At 34.1% G+C, this 23,224-nt stretch overlaps 4 protein-coding genes across 5 annotated transcripts; 1 reads left to right on the top strand and 3 right to left on the bottom strand.

The window, feature by feature from the left end:
- Positions 1 to 2,120: 2,120 nt before the first annotated feature.
- Positions 2,121 to 4,689, bottom strand: LOC110683377 (mitochondrial import inner membrane translocase subunit TIM10-like). Its single transcript, XM_021859733.1, has 6 exons — positions 4,535 to 4,689; positions 4,275 to 4,323; positions 3,689 to 3,741; positions 3,400 to 3,438; positions 3,233 to 3,302; positions 2,121 to 2,515 (listed from the first exon to the last, which is right to left on the bottom strand). Exons 2-6 carry the CDS (start codon positions 4,314 to 4,316, stop codon positions 2,465 to 2,467), a joined length of 255 nt encoding a protein of 84 aa, XP_021715425.1. The 5' UTR covers positions 4,317 to 4,323; positions 4,535 to 4,689; the 3' UTR covers positions 2,121 to 2,464.
- Positions 4,690 to 10,389: 5,700 nt separating this feature from the next.
- LOC110683375 (DNA-directed RNA polymerases I and III subunit RPAC2-like) lies at positions 10,390 to 13,487 on the top strand. Of its 2 annotated transcripts, none has more exons than XM_021859729.1 (4): positions 10,390 to 10,482; positions 10,601 to 10,720; positions 11,328 to 11,404; positions 13,115 to 13,487. In XM_021859729.1, the coding sequence occupies exons 2-4, from the start codon at positions 10,620 to 10,622 to the stop codon at positions 13,252 to 13,254; spliced, it is 318 nt and encodes a 105-aa protein (XP_021715421.1). In that variant the 5' UTR covers positions 10,390 to 10,482; positions 10,601 to 10,619; the 3' UTR covers positions 13,255 to 13,487. The 2 variants fall into 2 exon arrangements, with proteins under 2 accessions (XP_021715421.1, XP_021715422.1); XM_021859730.1 differs by having other exon boundaries at positions 10,395 to 10,482; positions 10,613 to 10,720.
- Positions 13,488 to 13,747: 260 nt separating this feature from the next.
- On the bottom strand, positions 13,748 to 16,904 carry LOC110683374. The gene is made up of 3 exons (XM_021859728.1): positions 16,529 to 16,904; positions 16,349 to 16,391; positions 13,748 to 14,286 (listed from the first exon to the last, which is right to left on the bottom strand). The coding sequence occupies exons 1-3, from the start codon at positions 16,811 to 16,813 to the stop codon at positions 14,171 to 14,173; spliced, it is 444 nt and encodes a 147-aa protein (XP_021715420.1). The 5' UTR covers positions 16,814 to 16,904; the 3' UTR covers positions 13,748 to 14,170.
- A 2,104-nt stretch (positions 16,905 to 19,008) lies between these two features.
- LOC110683303 (subtilisin-like protease SBT4.12) lies at positions 19,009 to 23,005 on the bottom strand. The gene is given in 6 exon segments (XM_021859651.1): positions 19,009 to 19,230; positions 19,233 to 19,512; positions 19,670 to 19,922; positions 21,263 to 21,354; positions 22,712 to 22,803; positions 22,904 to 23,005. Coding segments are annotated over 6 exon segments (1,041 nt in total).
- Between the last annotated feature and the right edge of the window lie 219 nt (positions 23,006 to 23,224).

The raw sequence follows: 23,224 nt of genomic DNA, 5'->3' as shown, positions 1-23,224 counted from the left end.
TTAAAGACAAATTGGATAGTTACACCCACCCAATTGGACTCCCGGAGGGTATTAGGGACCATGGTAAACATTTCGGCAATTTTTATTTCCAGGCGAAAAATTAGTCAAAAAATTCCAAAATTAAAGGCTAATATCCACGTTTTTTGAGAAATTTTGGAGGTTTCAGGAGCCGGTGTCTAAAAGTCTTGAAATTTTAGGAGATACATCTCGGGGTCATATAATGCCGTTTGGAACCATATATTATCATTATAAGTTGTCATAAATGTTCGTGGTAGACTTGACTGAGTGAAATCGGTGCAAGTTGTAAACCGGTAAATTGACCGTTTAAAGATGAATTGGATGGTCCCACCCACCCAATTGGACTCCCAGAGGGTATTAGAGATCATGATAAGAATTTCGTCAATTTTTATTTCCGGGTGAAAATGGTCAAAAATTTCAAAAATTGAAGGCTAATATCCACGTATTTTGAGATATTTCGAAGGTTTTTGAGACCAGTGTCGAAAAGCAATGAGATTTAGGGGATACATCTCGGGGTCATATAATGCCGTTTGAAACCATATATGATCATTATTTGTTGTCATAAGTGTTCGTGGTAGGCTTGAGTTAATGAAATCGGTGCAAGTTGTAAATCGATAAATTGGTCGTATAAAAGAAAATTGGATGGTTCCACCCATCCAATTGAACTCCCGGTGGATATCAGGGACCATGGTAAACATTTTCGCAATTTTTATTTCCGTGCGAAAAAAACTCAAAAAATTCCAAAATTAAATCCATGCATTTTGCGAAATTTTAGAGGTTGCGGGACCTGGTGTCGAAAAGTCTTAAAATTTTAGGGGATACATCTCGCGGTCATATATTGCCATTTGGAACCATTTATAATCATTATATGTTGTCGTAAAAGATCGTGGTAGGTTTGAGTTAATGAAATCAGTGCAAGTTATAAACCTGTAAATTGGTCGTTTAAAGACAAACTGGGTTTTTCAACCCACCCAATTGGTTTCCCGAGGATATTATAGACCATGGTTAACATTTCGACAATTTTTATTTCCGGGCAAAAATTAGTCTAAAAATTCCAAAATTAAATGTTAATATCCATGGTGTTGATTTATGGTGATTTGAAATAGAGTCATGAACAATTTGCATTTAAGGTGATTTAAAATCGGGTCAGGAACAATTTGGGTTGAATTTAGGTCGGGTCAATAACAAGTCGTGTTGATTTCGAGTCGAGTTAGTAACAGATGGGGTTGAATTTTTTGGTCGGGTTAGTAATAGGTCTGGTAAAATTCGGGTCGGGCTAATAACAAGTCGTGTTGAATTTTGCTCAGGTTAATAACAAGTCGGGTTTATTTCAGGTCGGGTTTGTAATAGGTTGGGTTAAGTTCGGGTCGGGTTAGGAACAAGTCGGGTTGAATTCAGGTCAGGTTATTAATAAGTCGGGTCAAATTCGGGTTTTGACGGGTTAAAACGGGTTTGGGTCGATTTCGGTTCAAATCGGGTTCGGTTCAGGTCAATAATTTATGGGTTACATTTGGGTCGAGTCATCTCCAGGTCATTTCATGTTTGGGTTCAGGTCTCATATACTCGGGTCAACTCGGGTCTAGGGTTGGTTTCAGGTCAGGTCAGATCGGGTTTGGGTCACCATTTTTTCGGGTTTAGATGGTTCGGTTAATAATCAAGTTTGAGTCAGTTTTTCGGGTCGGGTCAACTTTTAACAGCTCTAATCCCAAGTTCATATATGGTTGCTTGGAACCAATTATAACCACCCCCTGAGCATACAAAGACTTGTGGTGGCCTTGATTAATAAAAGGTGTATACATAAACGTCTCAATCAACATTTTAAAGACAGTGGATAATTCTAACTATTAATGACCTCCCTAAATATAATTATGGACAACCGGACAACGAAATAAAAAAGTTTGAAGTTGATAAAAATAATTCAGGGCAACGATTTCAAAAGGTTTGAAGTTAATCAAAATAATTATGGACAACAATATCGTATGGCTTGAAGTTTTTTTAATTCAGCCTCCTTTTTTGAATCAGATCTTTGCTTTTTCCCTCACTAGTAGTAGAGAGAGTATGACTATGATCAATGAACCGGAAAATTTAAAGTAAAGTCAAACTTAAGCATCTTGAAATTCACTACTGTGCGTCTGTGATTATTGCTTGATAACAAAAACAAACCCCTGGAACTGGGATTCAGTAAAAGAAAACTCCAATTCAAGGAATGATACTTAGAGCCTTACACAAAACATATGATCAAATGTGGCCTTCCACCAATATCTAGTATCGAAATCATTAGGAGTATTGCCATCACTAGGCAAATTAAACAAGTATGATTCAGTTCAAAAGAAACAAAATTTTTAGGCAACGGTATCATTGATTCCACAGCATAGCAACAGCATCAATTTGTTTTCCGCGGCTTTGTCCAAGCAAGTAGTGATTACTTAAATAGAGTGAACACCATTTACATGGGAGGCTGGTTTGTTCCGAGCAACTGGCCCACTAGATTAGTCACCTGATAACATACAAAATGGTTTTAATTAATAGACAAATAATTGCAGCACTCCAATAGGGCCCTCATGGCATGCAACCTGCAAAACGAGTGCCTCAAACCATCCTGGCATCCCCACCCCCCTGAACCCCCAAACAAAAATACAGAAAATTCTGTGAATTATGTGATGAAAAGCCAGAAGTACTGCTACCAATCATGTCAGATGGATAAGCTACTTTGTTTTAAGTATGCCCTTTCAGTGGCAAACATAAGTGGTAAGTATCTGTATAAAGGGCAAGGCTAAAATATTACGGACTTAAAGACTAGAAGCGTTATTCATTTATTCATATTCATAGTCATCATCGACGCTAAATTTTTGTCTTTTAAGAGCAGAAAATAACTATACTGAGCTCCAACCCACCAAGTGAAGTTACTAATGTAACTTTTTTAGCATCCTGAAGTACGGAAAGCTCCAACAAAGGTCATTTTGGAAAAATAGAGTTAAAAAGCACACAGAAGTGACAGAATCAAAAAAGACTACACAGCTCAAAGGGATGACAAAAATGTATATCTTCCTTATTTAGAGGATACAGAGGATTATATCAAACTAATACATGAAATCTAAGATCTCTTAGAATACAATTGAGGAACTATGAATAGTACTTTGATGATGATGAACTATAAATTGGCAAGAGATCAAGAAAATAAATTGCACATTATTTTGAAACACAGAGATATTACCTGCCAATATTTTGAGACACAGCGATCAATGCAACTGTTTTCAGCCATGTTCAGTTCAGACTCCTTGTAGCTGAAAGCGGAAAGGAGAGCATCAACATAAGCTCTCTGGTTTTATACATACAAGAGCTAACGTAAGTAAATGGAATGGGTGCTTCAGTAATAAGTACCTTTTATCAGTGCATTTGCGAAAGCATGTCTGTGTAAGCCTGAAGCAGATAATAAGAACATAACAAGTCAGACAAATTACAAAGTCTTAACGTCATGTAGAATATCCAGAGTTCAAATTTGCAAAGACCTAAAACCAAAGAACATGAAAGACTACCTGCTGGGCTCCCTAAACCCTTAATGGCAATAATGCACAAAACTATGACAGCATACACACACAAACAAACTCTAAAATCACATTATCTAACAAGTAACAACAATGTCCAGCATTGCAAAGTTAAAATTACCAACTTGTTAAATAGCTCGACCCTGTACTCCATTTCCTTCTCAGCCATAAACATGACCTGCACAATAACAATTTAATAAGGAAACAAAATCCATGGCGATATAAGATTGAATACGACACAAAAGTTGAGCATAGGAAATCAGTATGAATACGCATCGCCAATTCTGAGCAAGATAGACTAAACATTGTCACGCAATTGCAAACATACAATATCAACCTCGGTGATTAATTAAAACTAAAAAGGATAGCCACAATCCAATAACAAAAAAATATATTTCCATACTACTATTAAACCTTGGCAGTTGGCACTAATGCAACTAACAACACTTCTTAAGCACTAGCAATAACGGAGTTTCTACACTAAGCAAGATATCTATGATTATGTATCTTATCCACCCAATAATTCCCACAAAAGAATTTTAAATCCAATATTGTTCATTGATCCAATCTCAGACTAAAATCGCGACATCAATATAATGCATGAAATTATAATTAAATAAACATGCATCTTAACATTAATACACCATTTCTAAATTACAAATCACAATTTTGATAATCATCAATATAAATTTATGCAGGAAATCAAGGTACCTGTTCTTTTGCTAGCTGAGGGGGTATGTTGTTATTGGCCATTTTTAACCTGAAAAAAGTTAATCAAATTACAAAGGATTAGTAAATTATAGCAAAATCAGACCATAAATTTCAGCAAAATGAAATTAAAAAACCCCAAAATTTCACAAATCAAATCGAAACCCCAATCTTTCCATGAAATTTGACCCAATTAAACTAAATTTTTCTAAAATTTAAACAGATAATAATGCAATTAAATAAAAAGAAAAGTAATTCATTACCCTGAATTAAAATGTGAGCCTCAAAAAGTTTTCGAGAAGAATTTGTGAGTGTAAGAGAGAGAAAGCAAGAAAATGAGGGAAGAAGTGATTCTGATTCAGGGGTTTAGGGTTTTTAATCATTAAGTAGTATTTGTTGTGAAATAAGGGGGAAAGATGAGAGATTGAGAGAGAATTGATCTGTCTATATTATTCCATATATTAGGGGTATATATACACAGAATATAATAATTAGGGTTTGCTTAGATAACAATAAACCCTAGATCTAGAATAATCCGGAAACTTACAAAGAGGATAATGGATATCCACACAATATTTTCATAACACTCCCCCTTGGATGTCCATTATCGAATACTGTGCCTCGTTAAAACCTTAATAGGAAAAACCCAATGGGATAAAAACCTAATTAAGGAAAAAGAGTACAACATTCTTCGTAATACGCTCGAGATGTTGCCTCATTAAAAACCTTACCAGGAAAACCCAATGTGGGACAAAACCATGGTCAAGGGAAAAAGAGTGCAGCGCGTATTTTCTCCCCCTGATGAATACATAACTTGAGATCTTATAGTGCCGCAACAATGAATCCAATATGTTGTATATCTTCTCATATGCAGTAAAATATCACTCATTAATATGATCTTCGATCCTCCTAAACTGAAATTGCATCTTCAAGTCTTCACGTTAACATGTGAAGTGTCTTCATTTCACCATACATGTGTTTATCTCTAATATCAATATTTCAAATCTTTGTTTAACAGTTGATTTAAAGGTTAAACTTATGCGGTTATGACTTCTTCTGGAAGTCGTTATTGATGATCATTATTTGATCAAACATTCATTAATAATAATTTGATGAAAAACTTGATATTATTAATGTCATTTTTCAATCTCATATGAATTATAATATAACACATGTAATTATATACGTTAATCATGGTTCTTCTGGACCATAAGAAAACTTTCTCACGCATAAGTATTCCATTATACTCTTTAGATGTTTCATAATTGACACGATAGCTCTCTTACAAATACAAGTAGTAAATCTCATTAACTCTCATATGCTCAACTTCAAGTTGAGATGTCGATGATGTAGTTACATTGAATTTTCAAGAGTTTGTTAGTAATTGCAATATTCAAGAATATAAACTTTGTAGGGCTGGATATTTAAATATGTCGTATATAAGTTCTCAGGAACTCATCTTACATGATTCATAACATGCAATTAAATCAGTGTCATCAATAATTATAAGCCCATTGGAATATAAATATATCTTTCTAATTTTCATCAAAGTTGTAAATATGTCTTACTATACTTTGAATGAACATTCACATAAACGACAGTCATGGTAAGAAACTAATGCATACAATATGAGATATAGAACACATGATAACATATTAACATATTAAACAAAATATACAGTGAGTAATACATCTAACAACTTCATACATATGCAATAAACCATTAACTTATGACTTACATGTACATGAATATAAGACTCAAAATGATGCAAAACACTGTACATTGTGGATTTAAAAATCCATATTTCATTGGACTTCGGGTCCATGATAAACTTATGATCATTTCATTATGTCGACATCAAAATGTACATATATTTCAGATCTCTTATTCACTAGTCCATTCCATTATGCATATGCATATTATTCATCGGTTCCATTGTGTACCGGTATCATAAAATTCCTTTAACTTACATTTCACATGCTATTTTACTATGATATCTGAATACATTTCTCATTGGTACCATCATAACTTTCTTACATCATAGGCCATCTATTATAATAATTCAGATATCTATACCACTTTTAGGGTATTTCATACACTAAGGTATTTATATACTATTACACTATTAGTGTCAACTGCACTATCTTGCCAAATATCATATCATTATATATATATATATATATATATATATATTTTTTAATTAGAACCGATCATACAATCTACACTTTAGGTGTAGTGATTCAAGTATAATTGGCAAGATTCTATCTCAATGTATACATATAATTAATATGACCCAAATGTATCTTCAACGCTATGCAACATGAGTCATAACTGAATACAAATCAAATCATAAATGTGCAACATATCTTGATAATATATATACAAAAGTTGGCATATAAATTTTCAAACTACTATTATAGGGATCATATTTTTTTTTTGATTAATTTTTCCAACTTTTGCTAATTCTTCTTCTTTCCCTAAGTTGGTAAAATATCTCATTTATAGGGGCGTTTTATTATATACCAACTTAGTAGACAAATTTGCATTAATAAAATTCACTTCATTAGGAGGATCACAATCAATATTAATTTCACAGAAGATTTGTATTAAACAAGTTTCATCTCTTCTGGAGAACAACTTCAATGAAGAACCATTTCTTCATTAATTTTACATTGCATGTGTATTTATTATATATTACCCTTTTCATAATATCTTCTGAAAACAATGTCAATGGGGAGACATGGGTTGTGCAGTTGTACGTTTTTATTTCTTCTCCTATTTCATATGTGCTAACATATAATAGCCCTAATCAAAAGAATTGTTATACAAGCATAAATCACTTGCTCATAATTCTAGTAGGTGATGATCTTCTGGATCTTTAAGACTTAAATAGTGTATTTGGTGAGCTTCTGATCACTTGATAGTCAACAATAATATATAAGTTATTTTGGTGAACTTCTGGTCAGCCAATAGTCCTTTATATAAAAAATCAAAACATATTAAATCTTGAAATTTCCATCAATACAAATTATTATAACTCACAATCCAAATATAACTCAATCTCAATGTTATGTCTTGCCATTCAATTCATTTTATATATTTAACATTGAGAAAACGTCAGCACATTATCAAATGAAACTTCAGGTTTCCATGACGGGTAATTATTATTAAACCCGGATGGCCTAATTTAATTATCACATCCAATCACTTCTCTAAATTTGAACTCTGGTCAGTTTTCAACAGTAGTGATCACTTTATTAAACTTACTATGTGCATGGCCATGAATGTGATGTGATGTTAGAACACCAACATGTGTTTCTTTATACAATTGGCAAGACAATTGACTAATTAATATTTTATCTAATAATTACTTATATATACTCTGCTGGAGTTTTGACTATAATCTTGATACATGTTAATCTTGTTGGACATTTCATACTATTCTTGAGTCTTTTACATAATCATGGAACATATGAATTTTACTAAAAGTGATTTTATTCTAAAAATGTAATGAGATTTATCATTTCCTCAAATTTGTCCAATAGATGCTCCATTTCTTTTCCAAAAGTTCTTATATTTTAACTCTATTAGACTGCAACGCTTCAGACGTGTTTTAGGTTCATTAGTAACCGATATTGTCCTTCTGGGACAATAATTTAATTGGAGCATTTATAATTAGTATATGATCAATCTTTTGTATCCATCTTCAAGATGGTATCATTTAAAAATATTTAAATAATATGCATGTGGCCACTTCTATTAAGTAAATAGTTAATATTTGAGTATAAGTATATTCCAAACTGACCATCAATATATTTTATTATTTATATGCAAGAATTACTTACAATCTCCCCCTGATCCTTGCATATGGGGGTATGGAATGAATCAATCCAACAACCTTTAAAATCCTTTGGCAATGTCATGTATCAAGTAACGTGTTCCTTTTAGCAAAAACATGCTTATATAAAATTATACTTATAGAACACTTATCATGTTTCTCATGCCCAATAACATTCATCTTAAAAAAAACGAAACCTCTTATATTTATGGGCTTAATAAATATTACAATCATCGTTAAAGACCTCAATACATTACTATAAAAATAATCCATGATGTTTAATCCATACTCATCATAATCACATAATTTGATCAAATTAAGACTTCTTGAGCAGTTAGCTTAGGCATATTATATAACTAAATATTATGTATACCAGTTAAGAAATTTTCCACAATATTTTCTCTGCCTTTTTTCTTTTATTCCACTTCACTGTTTAAATATACAAGTGATAACAATACTCCATAACCGTGTCCTTGATTCAAGCCAAGGATTACGTGTGCATAATCAATCTACTCCTAGTTTACATATATTTCATCTAATTATCACTTGGGATTACGTACACAATATTTATCAATATCTCCTAATATGATGAAGTATATCCTCTAATTTTGAGATATAATTAGGAAATTATATCGTAACAATACTCCATAATAAATCAAAATTAATTTAAATTTCTTTAGCATTAAACATTTAAACCTATGTAAAAACACATGTCACCTACAATACGTAGTATAAGATATAAACATATACCATGAGAAAAATATTATAAATAAAGACTTAGGATCTAGTTTAGATAAATATATTTATAGTAGATTATCATGATGATGAATAATAGATAATCTTAGATTATTAATAATAAACATATCACATAAACATAACAAAATCATGTGATAAAGCTAATTAAGTTTGATAGCAATGAGCCAATGAGTAGGCATAATCACGAAATAAAAACAATAATAATAGCATAATTTGTTTGCTATACTTTATACAAAACCAAATACAAAGTAAACAATTAGAAGCAACAAAACTTATATAAGGTAAAACTAAGATTATTCTTGTAGTCAACCTAAACCAATGGAATAATTCATTCAACCAAATGCAATTCTAATACTTTGTAACATAGTTTATCACATGGATTAACAATCATTATTTTCTCAAAATCACACTTTCTTGATACTCACTCGACTTCAAAGGGAACTAAAGAAGTGATGAAGGAAAAACTCTCAGGTTTATGATAGTATAAAAGTATTCGAGTCTTCATTAAATCCTATAACATATATCTAATGTTCAAACTTTAAGAAGGGTTTAATTAACATCTTATGTATTTTATTGGAACTTATCTAAATCCAAAAAAATATAATCTACAACTATTAAAACAGTTCATAACTAATACACTTGAACACTCTATGATGGTGGTAAACCAAATACAATTGAAAGCAACATGTAATCATCACATAATTTGACGGAGATTGATGATGAAACCATCAGCTAATATCATTCTCCAAAATTATAGATATTCAAATAAGACAAATTAGCCGAAACAAAACAATATTAAACATATTCAAATACGACAACTTAGCTGAAACAAATCAATAGCAATATCCCATATCTAACGAGCTTCATATTTCATTCATCAAAAACAGAGCATATAAATTAATCAATAACATGACTAGTCTAATACCCTATAATTAATTAGTTTATTTTAAGAAAGACAATAATCTGACAAATTCAATAAAATATGGAGAAAAGAATATAGGGATACCCGTAAAGTTGCTATTAAACTCGTCTCCTTAGTCGGGTAGGGTTGATTTTGTTTTATCATATATTTTTGCTTGAGACGACACCCAATCGACGAGACAAAGATCAAGAAGGAAGTACAATATATTGCTAAACCCAAATAACTTTCTTGCATACGATGAACTGTCAATCAAATCGAAAAGCAATTATGTATATGTATATGAATCAAAAGAATTATTAATCATTTAGAGCTTTGGTGCTAATAACGTGTTGTGAAATAAGGGGGAAAGATGAGAGATTGAGAGAGAATTGATCTGTCTATATTATTCCATATATTAGGGGTATATATACACAGAATATAATAATTAGGGTTTGCTTAGATAACAATAAACCCTAGATCTAGAATAATCCGGAAACTTACAAAGAGGATAATGGATATCCACACAATATTTTCATAACAATATTTTCCTTTTATTTTTATTGGGTTGTTATTGAAATTACAAAAAAGCCCTCCACACAACACTCTATTCCCACTTACAATGTTATTTTATGAGCCCTAATTGAATATTGTATCACACAAATTCTTCAGCCTCGCTCAAGGAAAATCAGCTAATTTCAGCAAAAAAAAAATTAAAGGTAAGCTAATTCAAATTGTAAGGGTTCTTCAAATTCTTTGCTCATATTTATGATTAAAGTTTTTGCCTTTGTTTTTGGGTAATTAATGAATTGGTTAATTAACAGAGAAATTATGTAGTGAATTTTGCAGAAAAAAAATGGAGCATGGTTCATATCAAAATCCAAGTGCATCAACATTCTCAATAACTGAGGAAGATCACACCCTTGCTAATTCCCTCAGACTAGTCCTTAACAAAGAGTTAGTCTTTTTTTTTCCTCTTCTTCTTCTTATTATTGATTACTTTGTGAATTATTTCTTTGTATTTGCACTAGAAACCTTTGCTGTTTGTTGTTGTTCTTGTTTTTACGAGTAATTTATTAGACTCCGATTAATCTGAATTCGAGTTGGGTTAGGCCGTTATTGGAGGGAAATTTCTCCCAGCTATAAGTAATTGACTGAATAACTGTACTTTCAATGTTGCAACATTTGTTTTCTGGGATTGGTGTATGCTGTTGTTTTAGCTTCTCATTTTTGGAAACTATGTTGGGTACTATTTTGGTTTGTGAACAGTATCAAGCTTATTGAGGAGGAGTTGAGGAGTTGTTCACTTTTATTACTTTAGTGTGTGTCTAGCTTATGGATTCGGCTGGACTGTGACATGGGCAGTGGTGGAGATTTAGTTACTCGCGATGTTAAGTGTTAACCATTGCAGTTTGTTTCTTTCCATTGGATACTTAGAACTGTTATAGTGATTTCGTGTTAGGAGCCTAAAGTTTGCAATGCTAAATGCCCTGCAATTTTAATGTTTTTTAGTCTGCTATTATCAGCATGTTATTATTCATTATGTTGTGCTGTAATTTTGCAGTCCACGAGTATCGTTTTGTGGGTACAGCATTCCTCATCCATCTGAAGCCCGGGTAAATGTTAGAGTGCAAACAACAGGTACTTGCTGAACGATTTTTTTTAGTTTGCTTGTTAAAAACTATTTACAATTCTAATCCTAACACTGCTTTTTCTTTTGTACCTGAATACAAAGAACAAAAAATGAGTGTGTTAGTTGAAGTGATCATTATGCTGTGGTTATTTAGCGTTGCTCTTTGATGTTTGTTATTGACTTGTAGAAATAACATGCAAAATGTGAATTCCTATTTTTAACCTTAGTTTTGTTTCCATTGGGTGTTACAAAGGGCTAATTCACTTTTAGCTTGAAATATCGGCAGTGCATCCACCCTGGTTACTTCAATACTTTTTTTTAGTGTAGACTTTTTACACAATTGCCTTCTCCATTAAGACCTGAAATGCTTTTCTTGATTATTTAAAATTTTCTGAAGATCTAGATTGTTTGATGTGTTGACTTTTGCTATTAGTTTTAATGATGTAGACTGTATACAATTGCCTTCTCCATTAAGACCTGAAATGCTTTTCTTGATTATTTTAAATGTTCTGAAGATCTAGATTGTTTGATGTATTGACTTTTGCTATTAGTTTTAATGATGTAGACTGTATACATTGTTTGTTTGCTCTGACAGCAAATGATGAATTGTTATTTGGTTGAAAACAGTCAAAGTTCCTCAATCCTGGGATTTTTATTTAATATGCGAAGACTTGCTGCCTTTCTATATATAAGAGTACACCTAATCCTTAGTGTAGTGTGTGCATTCAAGGGGGTAGTGTAGTTGATTAGTTATTTTGTCAGGAACCTAAAGCTCAGTTTGGATGGAATCGTGATTCATATTCTCCAATAATTTAACCTGAATGTTATTATTCATGGTAGATTGGTAATATGAGGAATATTATTTTCGTAAGATCGGTTCATAGGAAGGGGTGTGATTTTGGAAAATTTCATGACACTATCATTGGGGACAGTTGAAGTTTGAAACCCAGGGTGCCATGCCAATGACTGATAAAGTGATACTTATTAGTGACGTAGCGGAACATCCTAAGATGTGGGTAGTTCATACATTTAAATAGCAGTTGGTTGGAGATGGCTAATTGGTTATTACACTACCCAATCTTAACCTATTAAACCATGTGTATTTATTCAGTTGTCCATTAAAGCCTTCACTCACAACCTTAAAGTTTCGATGATCCCCATTCCATCAGCTAACCTCACTAGCAAAAGCCTATCAGATGGTTTTAGAGATCCATATGCTTTCACTTCAATATATAACGTGTAGCTCATGGTCATCACATGTAGCTCATCATAGAAAAAACCCTCATAAGGCCCTTGCAAGCTGTTAGCAAGTTAAAGCTTTGTTCAGGACTTGTCATAATCTTAGTTCTGTCCCTCCACCTTTATTCGAATTTTGTAGCTTAAAGTCAATACATTCAACTCTCCCATACCAAGCAAAACCCTTATTTTTGGCTATCCTTGGTATTGACTATGGATTGTAGTCAAAGTTTGTAACTTTTCTATTACTGCAAGATTCCTTTGCTTTATTGGTTATAATTTACATTTTACTTATAAGACAACGTACAAATCTGTTATTAGCCTCTCGATTTTCATGAATGATGTTGAAGATAGATTGCTTTTATCTTATGCTCCATCTTTGGAGGCAAATTAGTTAAGTACCTTTCGCGTGTGCTGTTTGCTGCTACTGTCTGCCTTCATGACCTATCTTGTAACTAATCACCTCTCTATTTACTTTTCAGGTGATCCAGCTGGTGAGGTGTTGAAAGACGGCTGTCAGAATTTGATTAACATGTGTGAGCATGTGAGAAAGACCTTTGATGATGCTGTTGACAAGTTCAAGAACAGCAAAGCTTCTGATTCAATGGAGGATAGTCCATGAGATACTTGCAAATAATCATGTTTCTTTTTCCTTCCTTGTAGCGCAATTTTTGACTCAAAAAGTAGCTAAACAAGTAGTAGTAGTGTCAGAGACCATTATCATGTTAAAATGAGCTCTTTCATTGTTCTCTCCGAGTGAATGGGCATTGAGATTCTTGTATGCTTTTTTATACATGAAAAATGTAATGTAATTTTCCAAAGAATTTGATAATTCTCCTAATAGTTATTCTTGAATGATAGCGCACTGTCTTGCTAGGAACAGGACCAAGGTTTCTATAAATTTGCATTACAAACAGAAGCACTTTTAGGGGAACAATATACAAGGAGGTCCAGCTTCCGTAGGCTGCTGTTATTCTGTTGATGTAGAGTTATGACGCTATCTAGCTGCAGTGCACACAAGCCAACTGTATCCTCCCTTTATTAATTTGGCCACAATTGGTTGAAGCTCGTCACAAGGGCCAGTAATAACTTCATTCCATATCCATATAGTTAAATTTAGTAAATTTCAAAAATGGCTTCAATTTGAAAAGTTGTGTCAATGGTAGAGTCTCACAGAGGCTCATTGCTAGTTATACATTGAGCTTCTCCTTTTCTAGTGAAGATAAATATGCTGACACAAAGAATAGCCAACCAGATAAAAGGAAATGAATAATTATTTTAGGTATTTCTAACTGGAAAAGAAAATATTGGCATCTATGCCACAAAACAGAACTTGGCAAAATGCTTGACATCATCTTGCGTCAAGACCTCTATGTGATTCCTACATAAATTCTGTCTATGATAGTGATGAAGCAAGCATCATATAAAATTCTTCAGTCACAGCTCACAAACAAATGACAGCCATACAAGGGCCTACTGAAGTGAGACAAACAACCACAAATGATAGGCAATTATGTAAGTGATGCATGTAGCCTCAGTTAAGCTGCCTCAGCTTCAGGCTTTGGCTCGGCCTCTACTTTAAGAGGATTGGAAATATATTTCCAACAGCGCTTGTGAACTCCACTAATTTTCTTTGGAGCAGGAGCTGGAATGCCTGCAAAAAACAACCACAATAACCACAAATCAAACCAACTCACAAAGTCCTTAATCAATTTACAAGGAGAAACCTGGTATGCACACAGCCCAAACAGTCACACACGATTCATTCAAGGAACACCCCAATCACATAAGGTTCTTTACTACTCTAAAAATTTGAAGTGTCACTGCAGTGTTGGAACATTGATCATGAAACTTAAGTGGGGAAAAAAAAAGAGGGGGGGGGGGGGGGAGGGGGAGATTTTAGATGCTAAGAATGCCATCACATATCTTCTAAGCTACTATTTCTAAACTTCAATCAAAAACTACTACATGCTTTTGGTGTTATGCTAATGGAAAGCTTTTTGTCAGATAACAGAAAATCTGTAAGCTTAGTATTGAGAGTCAATATCAACACCTGCATTATCAAGAAATCAAGTTTAAGATCTTTTGTTCATGATATTATGTTATGCTAATGGGGAAACTTTTCATATGATAACAGAAACCCCAAACTTAAGCTCAAAGCCTATAGATCAAAACCATCCAGCTAAATGGTAACTAAAATAAATCTCAGGGAACAAAAGGAAAAAAATGAGGAAACTCAGACTTTACAATACAATATTGCTTGTTTCAGTTTTTACCACAAACTCTTGCTTGTTACAGGTAAAACAGGGTCATAAACACCATGGTTCCATTTATAAACGAAATGATAAGCATCTATTCCTCCATGCAAGAGTGTAAGACACTTACACACTTGTGCAATTATTATGTATTTCCCTTGTGGAAATGACAAATATAATTCCCACTTCCCATGAAAGCCCAAATGCCTTACCGAAAATAAGAAGCGACAATTTTCACCTCGTACCACTAGCATAAAACGCAACCTTCATAAGAGTTTAAGAAATCACAGAAGTGCTCCACTCTATATCAAGATCTATTGGCAATGACATACAAGTGTTGCATGATCCTTGACTAAAAGAGTACAACTATAAAAGTACATGGAGATAGACGATTCCACAGAAATAAGCTAATAAGCTAAGCTTGACTGACGGATACACTAAGGAATTTAGATACAGTTCCCAGCTCAATATCAAAATTCTTATTCAATAATTTGTTAAAAACATAATATTTTAGTTTTGATTGAAACTTATCAGTTCCATTTATGAAGAAATTATAAGCATTTAGCCCTACACACCCTTACTTTGATAGGATTCAAAAGCTTTTGATGAGAGTAAGATGTACTTAAAATCAGGCTTCCACCAAGCACCTAGTCAACTATGCCTCACCACTAGAAAGCAACTTCTAATTGAATTCTTAAGATACAATTGAAGGCTTGAATTTAAGGGGATGAAGCTCAAAAGATTAACTGAAAAGATCATTAAGCTTCACTGTGTAACCCTGTTTGATATGAGCTCAAAAGATTAACTGAAAAGATCATTAAGCTTCACTGTGTAACCCTGTTTGATATTGCACCGCCCACTAAGAGGGTGTCATAACCTCCTATATACTGGTGTACATTCCAGGAAGAATATCTCAATAATAGAAGGCTTCTCTAAGCATTGCCACCAGTTCAGAATCAATTGAAACCAAGCCAGACTAAGAAAGCCCATAAAACTTCATAGTTCAGAAATCCATATGCTAACGTGAAATGATAGATTCTTGTAATCCCCAATAGCTTATCGATTACTAATCAAGAACAACCAAATGGATATGAAGGGCAAGGTTTAGAAATGTAAATAAACGCACAACTATCCCTGATTGTTAATAATAGTTTCCCGATCCAATCTCTGATACAGTTTATAAAAATCAGAGAACACAAAACAAAAGCATAGTAACTTAGGTATAGAACATAAACCCTAGTTAAAACCTAGTCAAATCCTCCAACCTCAGGTTTAATATCAAATTCGTGATACATTATACAATCTCAGAATTTTAAATGCAACAATAGGTCACTCAAAGTTCTCCACTTGACTATAGCAGGTAACACCAATTGCAACTAAAACCTAAAATTTGAAGCACTCAAATACAATGAATGTAATCAACTTATAATCAATCAATTTGGGCAAATATTTGAGACTAACCATCTTTATAAGCAAGCCCCCAAGCCTTCCCGTGCCTACCATCCTGCAAAATCAAAACCCAGAAACCCCGATAATCGAATCAACAAAACATCAATACAAAAGCAACAAAAAATGAGAATTGATCGCAAGGTATTCGACGAATTGCCGCAATGAAAACAACACTTGAAAAAGAAATTGAACCTTGTAAAGATTAATCTTGGTGATTTCATACGAAACATTGGTCCAATGGGTTTTGGCCATGTGATAGCCAAGACCCCAGTTGGGCAAGAACTGCGCAACTTCGAAGAGATTCTTATTCTTCCTTCTTTTGGTGTTCTTCGATGCTTCACTTGTAGTGGTAGTAGCAGTTGCAGTTGCAGAAGATGATTCGGTGCTGAAATTGAAGGTTTGAAGAAGATTTGAAGGAAGCCGCCATTGAAGGGCTGTTGCTACCTTCTCCCTCGCTACTCTGCTTGCTAGTGCCATTTTCTCTCTCTTCGCGCACTCACTCACTTACTTTTGCTGCTCTGCCTTTGTAAAAAGGTTTATTGTTGATTTGTTGGTTCTTTCACTCTAAATATTAAATTTAATCTCGAATCACTCTTGCTGTACAAATTCTTCAGAAAGATATTCAATGGTCATACCATCAATTAGTTATGTTTAAGTAACAAAAATTAAGCACAAATTTTCATGTGGTTGGCCATACAATATAGTCGGTATTACTCAGTCGATGAGGGGTAGAGTTGTCAAAAGTTGATTCGATGCGAAATATCGACTCAAACCCGATTATTAACCGAACCATCTGAACTCGAAAAAATGGTGACCCAAACCCGACCTGACTCGACCTGACCAACCCTACACCCGAGTTGACCCGAGTATGTGAGATCCGAACCCGAACATCAACAGCCCTGGAGATGCCCCGACCCGACCCGAATGTAATCCGCAAATTAACCTTAATCTTGTTTTGATTTGATAATTTCTTCCTTAATCTTGTTTATTTATTCTTGCATGTTTAATCCATCCTTGTTTCATCTCTTTCCTAGCTTATTTGAATTCATGAAAACCCTAGATTTAATTGTTAGAGTAATTTACACCATGTTTAGTGAGTAGTCTCTTAGTTAGGGGTTGGGTGAAGACCCAACCAAGCTATGGCTAATTGACTTGGAATTATTCATGTGCTACCTTGGATTGATAGTTGTTTGTGCTTGAATTGATAATTGCATGTGTATTTTGTTGGCCACAATATGCCCATGTGTTCATCCCTCTTCTCACATCGAAAGATGGGGTTTTGGAGTGAGTCTTTTCTTGTGTAATTAGATTATGCTACTTTCATGATTTTGGATGTTTGGTTTCATTGACTAGGTTGCTTTAGTATGGTAATTAGGTGAGAAATCCTAATTATTTGAGCTTCATGCTAGTTCGGAGCGATCGAGAGACAAACTCGAGCTAGAAACCCACTTCCTATCCTTGAGACTTAATCCTTATCGTGTTAATGCTTAATCTAGGGAGTACTTATGTTGTGACTTTGAAAGAAGGCAATGTTAAGTTCCTTTTCTATCTTCTATGTGTGCTCATGATTTATCCTTGTTATTGATTCCTTGGCTTTGGTTGGTGTTGAATCCCGTTTCCCCTAGCGTTCTTTTATATAGTAGCTAACCATTCAAAACCCAATTTGTGACCGAATTTGCTTACAAATCCTGCGTCATTCACGGGTTCAAGTCGGGTTCGATTCAAATAAATAACTTGCGGGTTATAATCAGGTTGGGTCATTTACAAGTCACGTCATTTTAGGATTCAAGTAGGGTTATGTTCAAGTCAATAATTTGCAGGTTACAATCAGGTTGGGTCATTTCCAAGTCAGGTTATATTCGAATTCAACTAACTATAAATAGATAATTATCATTTTTATCAAGCTAATTTTTATCTTTGACTATAATATATATGGCAATATACTAGGGAAATATAGTCTATAATTTAGGAAGATAATTGTCTCCTTTGACCACACAACAAATATATACTATATTTAACTCTTAAATTTGAGGATGATGCTCCTTTCTTTTGTTGGCCTGGACCGACTTGGTCTCCCTAGACAAAATGCTTTGATCAATAATAATAAGGTGATCTAAATTGCATTTTAGGTGATTTGAAATCAGGTCAGGAACAATTTGGGTTGAATTTAGGTCAGGTCAATAACAAGTCGTGTTGATTTCGAGTCGGGTTAGTGATAAGTGTTTTATTTGTCCACTTATCATGGCTATCTAAACACAATTTTGTAATATTTCCCCTACTTTAACCCCTTTTTCTAACTCCTCTTGTGCTAATTTGCATCTTTTGGCTTCCCCGTTTCTTTTTATGTGTGTGCTCGTGCTTGTAGGTACAATGAAAAATGGGCTAAATAGCATAAGCATGAAGAAATACTCTTTGGAAGCAAAGGAAAGCAGGAGCGGGCGTGCACCTAAGAAGGAGCGGGCGCTCCTACCTGAACTGCCACATTCTGCCCCCCTGCACATATAGGAGCGGGCGTGCAGCCTTCAAGGAGCGGGCGCTCCTCCCTGTTTTCCTACATTCTGCCCCAAAGGTTGATAGAATAACCCTGCATTTTCAGACAAACATGTAAAAAACACACGTGATCAAGTATCAAACATAATATATATCATGATGAAAACATAAAAGATTATCCACTATGATGTACTTACAACTTGTGTTTTTCCATTTCCAAGGACAACTTTATCACGTATTCGACGATCAGTGTAGCTAGCTGCAACACTGAATAACCAGGGTGCAACACTTGATACAGTACTACTCTGGTTTCCATCATTTCCAGCAGCTTGGACGGTGAGTATACCTTTCTGCATCGCGTAGAAAGAGCCTATCGCGATACTATCTGAATGAAACTCAACTACATCAGATGTGATCCTATGGAAATTGTAATCAAGTCTACCCCATCAGCAATTGCTTCGTCGAAACCACCAAGAATATCTGAATCCTGACACCTATTGTTTCCACACACTCTGTATGCAGCGATCCTAGCAGAGGGTACTGCTCCTCTAGCAATTCCTTCTGCCAAACCATAAAAACTGGCATGATCTACGTGTCTCCCGGCTGCTGTTGACGCTGTGTGGCTTCCATGACCATTTTCATCCCTCGCTGAGTCGAAGGAAACACTACTAGCTCCAATCAATTTACTACAAGATGGAATTGAGGTCATAATGTTTCGATTTACATTATTGTAAAAAAAAAAAAAAAAAAAAAATGTGGTGATATATTTTACATGACTAATCAAGTGAAGTGCACCCTCATAAACAATGCTATACAACGATGATTCGAGCCAAAAATACTTACTTGTTGCAAGTGAAATTAATTCCGCCCTTACAAGCACCTTTCCATTTGTTAGGGGGAGGTCCGAAACCATCATCTCTAAAACTAGGTGATTCGGGCCAAATTCCGGTATCAATGGAACCGAGTATCAAGTCACTCTCACTAGTCAAGTTTCTCGGAACCACAACATTCTCACTTAAACCCATGAAATTCCAGGACCTCGTTGTTTTAAGTTCGAGTGTTCTGCTAAGAAACACAGACACCACTTCTTTCATACCTACCCAAAAAAAAAAAAAACATAAATAATACAATCTCCGGTTCTTATTACTCGCAACAAAGACATGTATATGATGAACATGTGTGTTAATTTTGTGAATCTAATGAGGAAGAAAAGCGAAGAGAGAGAGGGAAGCCATTAAAGTAGAGCTTGCGTTTTGGTCAGTAAAGAGAGATGAGGAAGAAAGAGTAAAATATGTGTTTTTATTATTATGTTGTGTTAAGCATGAACTAATACAATATACAACCTATTTATACTCTCCAAACTAATTACATGATTAACAGACTTAATTTGAGTGAAGGAAGCAACTAACAAACTAAGTCAAAATATGTTTGACCATCATAAACTCCAACACTCCCCCTCAAACTGGAAATGGGTAACATTTCCAGTTTGAACATTAGATCAGCATCATACTGTATTTTTTTCAATTTCTATACAAATTGCAGCCATGTGCACACAACACACCTATAAAAGTAATTGTAGTATATGTTGTAGCTTATTCAAGAAGAGCAACCAGAGAAGGCCTTAAAATTGTTGTATCATCACTTTAGAATTTAGATGCTCCAATCATTGTCAAACTTGGCAGAAACTTAACCAACCTTCAGAGAAATCCATGCACATCATATCCTTGTGCCAAAATATCACCATCAATCATTGCTGCCCCATCTTAGACAATATACCACCAACTATCCTCTAAAATAAAACACCATTATAACCATCTACCAATCACACTACATACACCCAAACTCCAATTAGAACCAAGAGCTCAAAGAAGTAAGCTGGACCAACTGAGCTTGCACAATAACTCTTCTGAAATGTCTTGAACACTTACTGTTGTCTACTTGAATACCATTTTCAAGTACGGAGAATGTGCCTCCTTCCATTTCTAGCACCCCCAACTTTCATATTACAACTACCAAACCAAATCCATCAACCTTGGGATCATCAATACCATATTCCCCCCCCCCTCAAGCTTAGAAGGGAAGAAATCCATTCAAAGCTTGACAATGCATACACAACCAAACCACCAATGTACGCCTTAACTCCAACATCAACAATCAAACCAATCTCCAACAATATAACAATAAACTATAGCTCCAATGTAAATGTAAAATAAGAGGAGAATGCATCTGGAAGAGAATGTGTTTGGAAGCTGAAAAGGAGAAGAAAGTGATCACAAAGGATCTGAATTTTTTTTTGAAGAAATGAGCCTCAATGGGTCTCACCAAAACTGATCACAAAGGATCACAAAACTGACCTTTTGGCCACAACAAAACTGACCACTATGGGTCTTGAAAATGACCATCTATTGGGTCTGAAAAACTGACATAATCATTTACCTTTGAGTTTTTCACTCTCATTCTCAGTTAGCCTCGCTGCGAAACCGTTAAAACTCCTCTTGTAGCTTCTAAGCAAGGATTCTTCTGCCGTACTTTTTTTGGAACGTATAATTCCAAGTAGAAAGAACAACACTATTTTTCATTAGTATATACTTGTATAAACTAGCAGCCTAGTATAGTGGATAAACTTAAGTATATCCAATCAGTTAATCACAACTAAGGCCTTTTTCTATTCAACTTGCACAAAAATGATTTATTTTTTTTAAAAAATGTATTTATCAATTTTGATCAACCGATTTATTATAGTTTTATTAATTACTGCGTATAATCAATACTTTGATTTATATAGCATACGGAGTACAAAATTGATTAGGAAGCCATAAAAGTGAATTTCAATAATATAAATTCAATTTAAATCGTTAAAATCCATTTTACAAAAGTCAAGTGGAGATCACTCATGGCTTTACTTGACCATCCACATTAGTTCGGGGCTTAATCAATTGTTTCCTTAGAACGTATAGCGCATGTGCATGTATACGAGTAAGTAATAAACTACTTTAGTACATTAGGTATATATGTAGACCTGGCAATCTTACGCAGACTCGATGACCCAACCGTGACCCAAAATCGACCCAAAATCCGAAATCAACCTGATCCCACCCATACCCGACTTGAAAGTGGAGTTGACCCAATCTTGACTCAATACAACCCCAAATGAACTAACTCAAAGTTGACCTAATACTCGAAATGACAAGATTGAAATAGACCAGACCTACAGTTGACTCGAAGTGTTTGACCCGAACAGATCTGATACCCAAAAAATCCTCATCAACTAAAATTACCTTAATTATTGAACTAAAAATGTCTTTGTGTAATATGACTAAAAAATTGGCATCTCCAACCGTAGCCAACTTATAAATTAAACTGATAATTCCTATTATAAATTTATAATAATAAAAAAAATATATATAATTATTGATTTAATATCCACAAATGGAACAACCCGAACATGCTCTATCCGAAATTGGTATGACCCCAACATACTCGACTCGAAATTAACCCAATAATCCAAAGTCAGCCTAATACCTAACCCGAGCCATACCCAAAACCCAAATTGACCCAACCCGTATCCAATCCGATTGATAAATAACCCGAAGTGACCCGTCCCAAGTGACCCATTTACCAGGTCTACGATATATGATACCTATTACTGTTTGAGAACTCAAATTATTGTTCCCTATTAAAAAAGTTTGAGAACTCAAATTATTGTTCCCTATTACTTAAACTTTTTAATTTAATGCTCCGTGCTCCCTTTTTGTATTAAAACAAATAAACATAAATACCGAACTTTGATCAAAATTAAATCTTCAACCCAAATTGTGAATAAGTCGCGAATTATTTACGATTAACTATAAATCAAATGTATGTTACATAGTTATAGTTTCTCACCTGCCCTCTAAAACTTGCTGGAGAATACCAATGTGATACTCAGATGTAACACCATACTCCTCAGAAATCGAACCCATATATACAATACAAACCTACACAATAAAATTAAATCGCATAAAATCCATTTTCATCATCAACATTCAACTCAATAACAATAACGATAACAACAACGACGACTATGCAATAACTTGCCTTTCTATCATCATTAGCCTTAATAAGAGACAATGTTACCGCAGCAAAAAGGCCAAGTACAAGGGTGAACAACTGAAGTTGTGAATACATGAATTTGGCCATTTTTAATATGTGAAATTTATTAAGTTTTGATGCTATGACTGATCCTTTTTTTTATATAGATAGAGAAAAAGGGGGAAAAAAATCAAATTTTTTAATATGATTTTGCAATAAATGTTAACATATCATGGAAACAAAAATCATTTTTGATTAGTCTGTTCCTAGTTGTCATTGGATAAATAAAATGTGTTGAATGGTCTATATATTTTTTTGTTTTACTTC

This window comes from Chenopodium quinoa, unplaced genomic scaffold, assembly GCF_001683475.1.
Source record: "Chenopodium quinoa cultivar QQ74 unplaced genomic scaffold, ASM168347v1, whole genome shotgun sequence".
In the NCBI taxonomy this organism is placed as follows: domain Eukaryota; kingdom Viridiplantae; phylum Streptophyta; class Magnoliopsida; order Caryophyllales; family Amaranthaceae; genus Chenopodium; species Chenopodium quinoa.
This window is presented reverse-complemented; position numbering and strand designations above follow the sequence as displayed.